The following is a 13538-nucleotide window of genomic DNA, read 5'->3' on the forward strand; positions in this document are numbered from 1 at the left end:
ATGGATGGTTCCCTTCCAGGTAAATTAATTAAGTAGTCGCTGATCTGACACTGAGTTTGGGGCTCTGGACAGGGGTTGCTTAATCTACCACATACAGTGGTGGTGTGGCGCCATCAACCTGGGGCTTACGTCTCAATTGAAAAAAAGTGCCAGATTTGGTAGTGTCAAGGACCTTCCCAGTTCTGTATTTTAAATAGTTCATTTTATTATTAGATTTGTTAATATGTGGCCAATTTAATCCAAAAAACTAAGTCTTCTGTGTTTTCGTTTCAGTTGGGAGGGGGCCGAGTCGAGGAAGTTTATAATATATGGTCACAGACTGGACCGAATCTGCCATACATGACCACGCATATGCGGGACCATTGCTCGATTCACTGCTATGAAACTAATCTCCAACAATTCCATACAAGTCAATAGAGCGGTGGTCATGCATGTATTTTCATTCACTATTCACACAGGGGACTTTGAAACCCTTTTTCTCTCTTTTTCTGGCAGTTGGACCCCCAGAAATCATACATTTCTTACATAACTTCTATTATGTATTATTATTAACGGCCTTCAGCTCAATCTTGAGCCATGATGACTGATGGATGAACGCTCTGCAGGGAGATCGATCTTGTGCAAGCCTAGATAGGTCCACCAGGGTCTTCTCCACCGTTATTTTGATTGTATTAAGCCATCGGGTTAGTGATAAATGTATCTCATGGGTAAACCCCTCTAAGGACTGAATTATTGCATGTAACAAAAATATTCTATCACTTTTGTGTGCAGCTTAATTACAGAATTTGAACAAATATCCCATTCAACTGGTAATTTGTATCTTTACTGTACAATGTATGATTTTATTAAATAATATGGTCAACCCATAAAATGATTCCTCTTTCGCCATAGGTGATAGAGAAACTGCTGGAGATGTATATTAGAGCACAGTTATTTCACTGTCACCTGCAGAACTGCTCAGAACTTTTCATTAGCTTGGTCTTTATTGGTCATGCATCGGTGGAGACCCTGGAGGTAAGAAGTGCACCTTGTAGAAATACATGGGCTCCGAGCAGATAATCTGAGAGGCGCAAACGTTCTGGTTCGGGATTATGCTTTCATCTGGCGCTGAAGCAATGCTGTAAAACAAAAAGACATGGTGCTGTTTATGTGTCTACACCTCTTATCTACTTCTTCATAGATATCAATATGTTGATACATTTGCAATAATTCTTAATCTAAAGGCTACTAATGTGTGATTGGTGGGGTTCTGAGTGACAGTTCGAGGCACAGTCACACATATGGACCAATCATTGTGTCTGGATGACCAATAAGGCTGGTTTCAAATTTGCGTTTAAAAACGCAGCATTTTAAACGCAAACGCATGTGGTGAAAAAAGCGCATGTAAACGCGGTAAAACGCCTCGTTTTTTAGACGCATGCGTTTTTTCATGTTTTATTGCAAACGTGGCGTTTTGACGCTTTACATGCGTTTTTTCATGCGTTTGCGTTTTTTAAACGCATGATGAGAAGTGTGTGACAACTTGCCAATCATCAAAATCAACAAGAAAACCCACTATAAACAGAAATAGCTAGGGTTAGGGTTTGGATCCCTAGTAACCCTAACCCTTACCCTAACCCTAATCCTAAGGGATCTTAACCCTAACCCTACCCCTAACCCTACCCCTAACCCTTACGGTTAGGGTTAGGGTTAGGATCCCAAGGGTTAGGGTTAGGGGTAGGGTTAGGGTTAGGGTTAGGATCCCTTTATCAATTTTATGGTGTGGGGTGGCTTATCAGTGTTTTTTCTTGTTTTTTTTATAAAAACGCATGCGTTTTTAACGCAACCAAACGCATGTGCTTAAAAACGCATGCGTTTACATAGACAGCAATACTTTTTTTGCCGCAAAATCTATATAGAAGTCCAAAAATCAGAGAAAGGCTCTCCACGGGCCGAAACGTTGCCATGATGGGCTATTAAATATGAATACCTTCATAACTTTATCCACAATGGTGTGCTGCCTCTGATTTTTGGACTTCTATGACAAGGTTTGGTACATGCCTGAGGGGCCTTGCACCCTGATTTTTGTTTTTCTTTTCTGTGCTGCTCTCATTTTTTTGCAATATATATATATATATATATATATGTATATATATATATATATATATACATATATATATATATATATACACACACACATACACAGTTGTGCTCAAAAGTTTGCACACCCCGGCAGAATTTTTGCTTTCTTGGCCTTTTTTCAGAGACTATGAATGATAACACCAAAACTTTTTATTCACTCATGGTTAGCGGTTGGGTAAACCTATTTATTGTCATTCTTTTGTATTTCTGTATTATTTATATTATATGTAATGAATCAAATTATAACTTTTTCAACCATGAACTTCCCTTTTCCTCCTCATTTACTATGGCCTCTCTGTATACAGTATGAGCCCCCACTTGGCCTTCTACATACAATATGAGCCCTCATGCTGGTTATGAAAATTACGACGGAGCCCACACCAGTATTTTTTCATTTATTCAATTTGCACACAGAGTACACAATGGGTGCTCAACTCACATAACCCTGCCTGGTCATGCTAATCTCAGGGTGATCAGGTGACAATTATGAGAGCTGCCTTCAGCACCCGGCGCCTGGGAACAGCGCAAACTGTACCACTTTTTCCTAGGCACCGGTACGTGTCACTCTTATGACACACAGATGTCATCCGTGTGTTATCAGTGTGCACTTGTGCGGGATGTTTTGCGGCCCGTGCCATGGATAGAAACTGTCACCACACATTCCTGGAGACACGTACGTGTGAAGGAGGCTTAACAGAGCATTTCCATAGAATATCTGTGCCATACTTGTTAGAGAGATGTAAAATACGTACATGGCTTCTCTGGTTTTCTTCTTGAAACAGAGGTAATAGATAAAAAGTAGTAAGAGCAGGAGAAGGGGTATCCCGAAGCCCAGCACTAAACCCAAGATTAGGTTTTTTCTTTCATTGGAGTTTGTTATGTCAATCCATGCTTCTTCCATCCGGGAAACTTTTCAAGGTAAAAGCAAAAATGTATTACATTATTGTTGATATATATATATATATATATATATATATAGGTTAACACTGAACACTAATCCTTTAATAAAGGCAAAAAGTTTGCTTTAGCAACAATTCAAAATACTCATGTGGATTTAGCAGAGTTGACTCCATTATTCTTTGTTTACTTTCCTAGATCGATGATATGCCGTTCATGCTCGAGTCCGCTCTAGCTAATCTCATTATCGTGGTCACATTTTCAGCCTGCCAGTGTCATCACTGAGACTAGTGATTGTCTGCAGCGGTCCTGATTTGGGTACACCTTGATGTTGATAAGGTGGCTTTTACACTGTTTTTGTGTGCAATCATGCTCATATACCTTGCATGCATACTAACTTATACTCCAGTTCTTATTTTTCCGTTAAGTTTTAGATTTCTGCACTTAGTGCAGGTAAAGATGTGGCCTCCTTTTTTTGAGCTGGACATTACTTTTATATAGCTTTGCACAGCTGCGTGTCCATATTCGGGACCCGGTCATGCTCGGCCCTTTTTTAATACTAGAGGTTAGGACCATCCTGATTGGGTACAGCATGACACTGGTGGGATGACTTTTACGCCTTTTTATATCAAAACTTGTGTTTACTAAGTCTCCTATGTTATTTATATGCACTATTGCTTTTACTTATTTCCTTACAGTGGGGTATATGTTCATTTTGATTCTATCTTAGGTTTTTGCGGTCACATATACAGGGTGGGCCATTTATATGGATACAACTAAATGAAATGGGAATGGTTGGTGACCCACATTGGCGCACTGAATTTGCAGAATGGGCAAAACAAAAACTGGAACAGGACCCTCAGTTTACACAGAACATTATGTTCAGTGATGAGGCAATTTTTGGGGGGTGGGCCATTTATATGGATACACCTAAATAAAATGGGAATGGTGACAGTTTTCTTGCACAGGGTGTCTTGCATTGAAATCTGCTGCAAGGACCCGGGTACTGCGTTCACCAGACATCAACACAATTTCTATCCACTCCTCTATGTTAACTTCTGCGACATGTCAATGGCTGTAAACAAAGAGAAACTTGTAAATAGTTTATTAAAGAAAAAAGTTACGATAAAACCAAGCATACCATTGTTTTTCTTGTGAAATTCTCAATAAGTGTCACATGACCCTTTTCCCATTGAAAAAAATAAAGTTGAATCCAAAATGGCCGACTTTAAAATGGCCACCTTGGTCACCACCCATCTTGAAAAGTTTCCCCTCCCATATACTAATGTGCCCAAACAGGAAGTTGATATCACCAACCATTCCCATTTTATTTAGGTGTATCCATATAAATGGCCCACCCTATATATACGACATGTCATCGCTCCATGAAAATGAGCAACAAAGAGTAGATTGGTGGAAAGAGGACAGGCGATATCTGCTGGATCATTGCTATATCACTGAACTGTTCCAAATCTATGGGAATAAGGTAGACGAGTGCTGTACTCAGCAATCTCCGTTATCCTCAAACTCAATGTGGACAAATCTAAACTCATCATCTTTCCTCCATCCCATAGATCTTTCTTACCTGACCTATCTATCGCAATCAACGACATCATGCTTTCCCCCGTACCGGAAGTCCGCTGCCTCGGAGTAACCTTTGACTCTGCCCTGTTCTTCAAACCTCACATCCAAGCTCTGTCCACCTCCTGTCACCTCCAGCTCAAAAATATCTCCAGAATCCATCCTTTCCTCAACTGTCAATCTACTAAAATGCTTGTGCATGCCCTCATCATCTCCCGCCTTGACTACTGCAACATCCTTTTCTGCGGCCTCCCTGCTAACACCTTTGCAGCTCTCCAGTCCATACTTAACTCTGCTGCTCGACTAATTCATCTCTCTCCTCGCTACTCCTCCGCTTCCCCCCTCTGCAAGTCTCTTCACTGGCTCCCATTCCCTCAGCGTATCCAGTTCAAATTACTAATACTGACCTACAAAGCCATCCACAACCTGTCTCCTCCATATATCTCTGAACTAATTTCCCGATATCTTCCCTCATGTAATCTCTGGTCCTCCCAAGACCTCCTTCTCTCCTCCACACTTATTCGCTCCTCATCCAACCGCCTCCAAGACTTCTCCCGAATATCTCCCAGCCTCTGAAATTCTCTGCCCCAACATGTCCGACTATCAACCACATTTGGATCCTTCAGACGGAACCTGAAAACCCATCTCTTCAGGAAAGCCTACAGCCTGCACTGACCTCAATGCCTCCTCACCACTACCGAAGCTACTGCCTCACCAACACCGGAGCTCCTGCAACCCTCAACCTATTGTCTCCTTCACCATAATCCTGTAGAATAAAAAACCTGCAAGGGTCCTCGCCCCTCTGTATCAGTCCGTCATTATTAGTTTGTTTACTGTAAGTGATATCTGTAACTTGTATGAAACCCTTTCTCATGTACAGCACCATGGAATCAATGGTGCTATATAAATAAATAATAATAATCCCTATAGAGGAGAGTGCTACAAAACTGAAATTTATACTGGCTATGAACTGGGATACAATTAGATTTTTTATTTACTTTTAGTAAATCCATCAAAATTGACACTACATTCTCCGCTAAGTATGCCTTCTTTACAGAAAAGTCGTAATGGTAGCGGAAGAAGGAGGCGTTACATATTTGCACAAGTGTTGATTGCAAAAATATCACTTTTTAACACCAGAAATGTTCTGATAAATACTCCGTTTTGCGCCAAACTGTGCCCACATAATGATTTGCCCATCTAGAGTATAAATATCCAAACAAACCCATACAATGCTGCACCATATCCTCATAGTGATCCGATGGTGCCAAAAAAGTACAAACAAGTGCTATATTATGCCAAACCATAGCTAATATCAGACATAAGTGCTAATTAGTGTCATGCCTTGTTAACATAGCCCCAATTTAACGGGAAATAAAGCCAAGTTGTGCCAATGGTTCTCAAAGTGTTCCATGTGTTGCCTCGATAAAATGCCGCAAGTCTCTGACTCTTCGTCAGCCTTGTGATTTGGCAAAATGAGGAGGGTACACCCATCGGAGAGCAGACTATGGTAATCGTTCTGCTCCTGACCTCAATCTCTAGATGAGTCTTTAGCATCATCATCCTCTCACATCACAATCACCACGCAGATAAACACAGGAGTTGGGTAGAGGTTAATGCAATCAGTTTTGTCATCTTCACAAAATAGAGAATACAAAAAAAAAGACACAAAACAGAAAAACATAAGATTTTTTTTGCAATATAATCTCTTACCAGATGCACAGTCGTTCCCCTCCAGCTCCATGCTGGAATTACAGAAACATTTGTATCCTCCGTATGTATTTTCGCACATTGAGGTGTTGCTGCATCGATGCTCATTGGCTGCACATTCATCCACATCTAAAAGTAAAGTGCATAGAAAAGTATGAATATTGGTATATTATTATGACTTATTGTATATTGTATACAAAAGTTTGATGATGTTACTCTCTTGTCATTTTTTTTGCAATCATTGGGAATTTATCAAGAGTTTTTCATACATTTTTGTCTCTTGTTTTTACACTCAAATATACAGATTTTAGCAATTTTACACCGCTCTCTCTACCTTTGAAATGTAGGTGGGAAAGTAAGAGTTGTTACCTCAGCAAATAATTCTAAAAATGTAGACTTTTTTAATAAAAGTTGAAAAACAGTGGCAAAAAACAGCTTTACACAAAACTGTTATATCTAAATATTTTTACATAATTAATTTGCACGTTATTGCATGAAATAAGAACTTGATACAATAGAAAAACAGAACTTAATATTTGGTACAGAAACCTTAGTTTTCAATTACAGAGGTCATAAATTTCTTTTAGTTCTTGACCAAGTTTGCACACACTGCAGCAGGGATTTTGGCCCACTTCCCCATACAGATATTCTCCAGATCTTTCAGGTTTCGGGGCTGTCGCTGGGCAACATTGAGTTTCAGCTCCCTCCAAAGATTTTCTATTGGGTTCAGGTCTGGAGACTCCAGAACCTTGAAATGCTTCTTACCGAGCCACTCCTTAGTTGCCCCAGCTGTGTGTTTCGGGCCATTGTCATGCTGAAAGACCCAGCCATGACCCATCTTCAATGCTCTTACTGAGGGAAGGAGGTTGTTGGACAAAATTTCGTGATACATGACCCCTTCCATCCTACGTTCATTATGAAGCAGTCATCCTGTCCCTTTTGCAGACAAGCACCCCCACAGTATCATATTTCTCTCACCATGCTTCACGGTTGGGACGGTCTTCTTGGGGTTGTACTCATCTTTCTTTCCCAAACATGGCAAGTGGTGTTGACATCAAAAAGATCTATTTTGGTCTCATCTGAGCTAAGGACCTTCTCCCATACCTCCTCCGGATCGTCCAGATGGTCACTGGAGAACTTAATACGGGCCTGAACATGTGCTGTTGTGAGCAGGGGAACCTTGTGTGCCCTGCAGGATTTTAATCCATGATGGTATAGTGTGTTACTAAAGGTAATGTTTGACACTGTGGTCTTAGCTCTCTTCGGGTCATTGATCAGGTTGTCCCACGTAGTTCTGGGCTGATTCCTGACCTTTCTTTAATTCATCTTTACACCATGAGAGATCTTGCATGGAGCCCCAGACAGAGGAAGATTGGAGGTCATCTTGTGTTTCTTCCATTTTCTAATATTTGTGCCAACAGTTGTGGCCTTCTAACCAATCACCTTAGCTCCTGCGCAGGCGTACTTTGTCTGCCCTGTTGAGGGCAGAGAAAAGTACTGCAGTGCGCAGGCGCTGGGCTTCTCGGACCTTTCCCAGCGCCTGCGCACTGTAGTACTGTGTTCTGCCCTCAACAGGGCAGATCAGTACGCCTGCACAGGAGCCGCGACAGGATGCAAGGAAGAGGACCTCATCGCATGAAGATGGGAAGTGCCAGACCCGGACCACGACGCCCGTCGGACCGGAGTGCACCAGGACCGACTGTTTTTCTTATCTTTCAGGTTACATCGGGGGCTTATCTACAGCATTACAGAATGGTGTAGATAAGCCCCAAATGGCGGTGGCCGCAGCTTATTACGAAAAAGTAGGTGACAGATTCCCTTTAAGGCATAAAAAATATAGTAATAACAGGACATCAGATAATCACCAAGATGACTTTTTAATGCAGCTTTCAAATACTGGATGTCTATAATATAAACATATTATCACACAAATATCAGCAAAACATCATAAGAATTTACCTTCTACTGATGACAAATTGAACTGATAGTAGGACTGCACCCGAGTTAAGTAATCCTTTAGAAACCAATGTGGTGTGTCGCTGGAGACATTGATCCTGTGTTCATATAAACCCCCTTTCGTTAAATTCTTGAACTGTAAATTGTAGAACTTGTTCTCAAACCCAAGAGACAAAAGGTCCTTCAGCTTTTTAAGGAAGAGATTAGAAAAGAATTGTGTGAGTCATCGAATATCATTTTCACGCAATTGAATCTCATCTTTTTTTCGATGTGTACATGATATACAGGGAGACAATAAATGAAACGGATGAAACATGAAAGGAATGGGAGAGACATATACAGGAAGAAAACAAAGAAAAGTAGGGATGGTCTTGGAATATTTCTTTGATCATTTTAATATTATGGAACCGAATTTCCTCATACACATACTTCCCAACAGTTAGAGATGCAATTAAGAAGCTGCACTGTTGGCTCTGGGGGACGCAAATACAATGGAATACGATGATTGAGTTGGGAGCCTTCAGCTCCTTGCTCCACCATTGAGCTTATGCACCGTTTAATACTCAGCCCAACGGGTGCAATGGCATCATTATATGGTGCCTTCTGTGCGCAGCCACACTGGCTAGGTGAGACACCATATCGAAGGGGGTTGGGAAGTTTTTGAGCATCTTACTGTGTGTGGGTGGTCGATGGGGCATCATACTGTGTATTTGACAAGACATTGTGAGGGCATCATACTGTGAGGACATCATATTGTGTTAGGGGCTCTTAGGGCATCATACTGTACATGGGGGAATAAATATGCAGGAATGTACTGTAAAAGCATCATACTGCATAAGGGGCACAGTGAGGGCATGAATCTGTAGGTTGCTCTACGGGTGCATCCTACTGTCAGTGTAGTTACGGTATGTAGGGGCATCACACTGTGTTGTGGGGGGCATTTTTGGAGCTATCACACCGTGGGGAGGCAGCATATTGGGTGGGTGCCATGAAAGGCTTATTGAATTATGTGGGAACACTAAAGGGCTTCAGTAGGGGCACTATTTCTGTGTTTGTACATAAAATTTGTGGTTAGGCTTAGCGTAAAACTTTTTGCTAACAATATACAGTATGTCCATCTTCTGCTTTTTTCAAATTTGAGAGGTAAATACATTTCTATGGCCTCCATATTATGGTTTATTGCAAACTTGAACTTGTACATAAAGTAATAGAGTGAAATATCTGGAGCTTAGCTCAGTATTTGTCCGGGAATGCCCTTCATTGACATTTCCCGCACAAGAGTTTAAAATTCCTAAACATCCCCTTCTTGCGTTCAAGTAATTCTCCACATCGTGCTCAGTATTAGCTTGTGCTATTGCCAATTTGAAAGCAATTGATCTCTTTACCTGGAAATATCAACTCAGCTGCTCGTGGGCAGCTGATTGCTTCAAAGATATTGATGAAATTTTGAATTTACTTGCTGGAAATTACATTGACGATAGTATTCATTAACAGAATTTGGAGAGTTACGTAACCCACCCGAGCCATAACTGTTCTGTACAGGAGAACTAATTTTTGGTTGGGTTCTAGACCTCACCAAGAAGAGCACTGGTAGGTTGTACTAGATGGATTTTTTCTACTATGCCAACTTTAACGTATCAGCGTTATCATAGCCATCTTTAGCGTCTTCTCATACACTACAGATTGGACACAAATAACAGCTAAGATTCTGCACCAAATCTTAGTACCTCATGACTACCCTCATGATGTCAGTAACTATAGGGTGCGGAGGTAGCAGTCACATCCTTGTGGGGACCAAAGCTTTCGCTTCATATAATGGGACACAATTAGACATGACAGGTAGTACGTGGGTGACTCTTATAGATTTTGTATTTTGATCCAGGAACTACGTTAAATCTCTAATTGCCCAATGGATTCTCTGTGCAATGAACCCAGGTCATCTATATCACCTGCTGCACAGATGTGTGCATGTTTTAGTCCAAAGCACGTAGGAAAAGCTCACATATATTTCTTCTAGTTCTGGGGGAAATGTCCTGTTTTATCTGAATTTACAATAACATTTTTGCGCATTTTTTAGCCCTCCCAAAAAAGCTGGATACTCTTTATATTCTATTTTGTTTGCTACCATTGAGCAGGAATGTTTTTTTATACTTGGGTGAGGTGGATCATACTCTTTCTTGTGTTTTTAAAAGTCTGAAATGCTTAAAAAAGATAAAAGTAAATCATAATAATAAAAAAAACACTTACCATTTTTTCTTGTTGTGTGGAAAATTCTTTCAATGGAATTGTGTTTCGCCAATTCACAGTGCAATTAAATATATTCCAGCCTATTAAAACAAAATTCCCCAACGATTATAAACTGTACGGACTATCACATCCAGCAAATAAAGGTTCACATGAATGGCGCAAATCTGCAATCAGCACATCTAATATGATAAATATGGGATAGTGCAGTATGGAAGGTGGAAACAACGAAGAAGTCGTAGCATCGTGGTCCCGTCAAATAGCTGATCAGCGGGGCGGGGGTGCCGAGAGCTGGACCTCCACCAATCTAATATCCATGGCCCTCAGACCTAGATAACCTCACATCTATCCATCCACTCCTTGCTCTATCTTTCTATCTATCTATCTATCTATCTATCTATCATATATACCTTTTCATTCTTCCCTTTTTCTTTATTTCTCATATCTGTCTCATTTCAATATTTTATGATGTGTTCACACATTGCGTCTTTGCTGTGGAAGTTGTTACAGAAATTTCTGTTGCTGAAAATAGTCTCCATTCATCTGATTTTTTTGGGATAAATGGGACAGCTGAAGAACTTTCAGAACCTAAACTCACAGCAAATATGCAACATCTAAGCATACCCTTAGTGATTGTTCTTCTCTCATTCATATTGCTAAATCTCATGCCAACATATATGTAAAATCAGTTTGAAAAAACAAAATAATTTCCATTCATACCTGGTGGATTCCCTGAGTTACCTAGAAAAAAAGAAAAAGACGTCAATGTTAATCTTAATATCTGGATATAATCCTAATATACGAGTTCAAAGTAACTATGAGACCTATGAGGTGGCGAAGTGGAGGGTTGTACTAGACTTGGGTAACCCACTGGTGGGCACCTGTCATTGAGAAATTCCATATATTTCTTGAGGAATTCCATATATTTATATGCATATACTGGAGTTATATATATATATATATATATATATATATATATATATATATATAATATGTTATATATATATATATATGTTATTATTATTATTTACTGTTATAGCGCCATTTATTCCATGGCGCTTTACATGTAAGGAGGGGTATACATAATAAAAACAAGTACAATAATCTTAAACAATACAAGTCATAACTGGTACAGGAGGAGAGAGGACCCTGCCCGCGAAGGCTCACAATCTACAAGGGATGGGTGAGAATACAGTAGGCAAGGGTAGAGCTGGTCATGCAGCGGTTTGGTCGATCGGTGGTTACTGCAGGTTGTAGGCTTGTCTGAAGAGGTAGGTCTTCAGGTTCTTTTTGAATGTTTCGATGGTAGGCGAGAGTCTGATGTGTTGTGGTAGAGGGTACCAGAGTAGGGGTGATACGCGAGAGAAATCTTGTATACGATTGTGGGAAGAGGAGATAAGAGGGGAGTAGAGGAGGAGATCTTGTGAGGATTGGAGGTTGCGTGTAGGTAAGTACCGGGAAACGAGGTCACAGATGTATGGAGGAGACAGGTTGTGGATGGCTCTGTACGTCATGGTTAGGGTTTTGTACTGGAGTCTCTAGGTAATGGGGAGCCAGAGAAGGGATTGACAGAGGGGAGAAGCTGGGGGAATAGCCGGGGGACAGATGGATTAGTCGGGCAGCAGAGTTTAGAATAGATTGGAGGGGTGCGAGAGTGTTAGAGGGGAGACCACAGAGCAGGAGGTTGCAGTAGTCAAGGTGAGAGATGGACTAGGGTTTTTGCAGATTCTTGGTTGAGGAATGCACGGATTCGTGAAATATTTTTGAGTTGAAGTCGGCAGGAAGTGGAAAGGGCTTGGATATGTGGTTTGAAGGAGAGATCAGCGTCAAGGATTACCCCGAGGCAGCGAGCTTGTGGGACTGGGGAGAGTGGGCAGCCATTTACTGTAATGGATAGGTTCGTTGGGGGGAGGGTCACGTGAGATGGGGGAAAGATGATCAATTCTGTTTTGTCCATGTTAAGTTTCAGAAATCTAGCGGAGAAGAAGGATGAAATAGCGGACAGACATTGAGGGATTCTGGTTAGTAGGGAGGTGATATCTGGTCCAGAGATGTAGATCTGTGTGTCATCAGCATAGAGGTGATACTGAAAGCCATGAGACTCTATGAGCTGTCCCAGGCCGAAGGTGTAAATGGAGAAGAGCAGGGGCCCTAGGACTGAACCTTGTGGGACTCCGACAGATAGGGGGCGAGGTGAGGAGGTGGTGTGTGAGTGGGAGACGCTGAATGTCCGGTCTGTTAGGTATGACGAGATCCAGGATAGGGCCAAGTCTGTGATGCCAAGGGATGAGAGGGTCTGTAATAAGAGGGAATGGTCCACTGTGTCAAAGGCAGCCGACAGGTCCAGGAGGAGGAGGATAGAGTAGTGTCGCTTGCTCTTGGCGGTTAAGAGGTCATTGGTGACCTTAGTTAGGGCAGTTTCAGTGGAGTGATGTGACCGGAAGCCAGATTGTAAGCGGTCGAAGAGGGAGTAAGAAGAGAGATGGGAGGACAGTTCAAGGTAGACGTGTTGTTCCAGTAGCTTGGAGGCATAGGGGAGAAGTGATATAGGGCGATAGCTAGATACCGAGGATGGGTCAAGAGAGGGCTTTTTGAGGATAGGTGTGATGGAGGCATGTTTAAAGCTTGAGGGGAAAACACCAGTTGTTAGTGATAGGTTGAAGAGATGGGTTAGGGTTGGGATGAAGACTGTGGTGAGGTTTGGGATGAAGTGGGATGGGATCGGGTCAAGTGCACAGGTGGTGAGATGTGATCTTGAGAGTAGAGTGGAGAGTCGATCTTCTGTAATGGTGGAGAAGTTGGTTATATGTTAGTTGTGCAAGTAACTCAATACATGAGCAGAAGTGGGGAAGTGGCTCATTCATTGGAAGGGGAAGAAAACTGATCTGAGAGATACGCAGAGATCTGCTCGCCAAATTTCTGTTTTTCCCCTTTGATATGAACACTGGGCCTGTTTGTGTTTTCAAAGAAAAGAAGAATAATAGACTATGATGACCAGAAAACTCTTTAGATACAGATTGTATATGATC

The 13538-nt window shown here is 41.4% G+C and overlaps 1 protein-coding gene across 1 annotated transcript in view; it reads right to left on the bottom strand.

Moving 5' to 3' along the window:
• Positions 1 to 801: 801 nt before the first annotated feature.
• Positions 802 to 13538, bottom strand: part of LOC138681274 (mucin-like protein) — a 52096-nt gene continuing 39359 nt past the window's right edge. Inside the window, exons 15-20 of the mRNA XM_069768642.1 lie at positions 11230 to 11250; positions 10513 to 10592; positions 8269 to 8452; positions 6313 to 6438; positions 2874 to 3030; positions 802 to 1118 (exon numbers count right to left, since the gene is read on the bottom strand). Coding sequence (XP_069624743.1) covers positions 983 to 1118; positions 2874 to 3030; positions 6313 to 6438; positions 8269 to 8452; positions 10513 to 10592; positions 11230 to 11250 — 704 coding nt within the window. The 3' untranslated portion in view covers positions 802 to 982. The remainder of the gene's footprint in view (positions 1119 to 2873; positions 3031 to 6312; positions 6439 to 8268; positions 8453 to 10512; positions 10593 to 11229; positions 11251 to 13538) is intronic.

This window comes from Ranitomeya imitator, chromosome 5 (assembly GCF_032444005.1).
Source record: "Ranitomeya imitator isolate aRanImi1 chromosome 5, aRanImi1.pri, whole genome shotgun sequence".
NCBI lineage: Eukaryota > Metazoa > Chordata > Amphibia > Anura > Dendrobatidae > Ranitomeya > Ranitomeya imitator.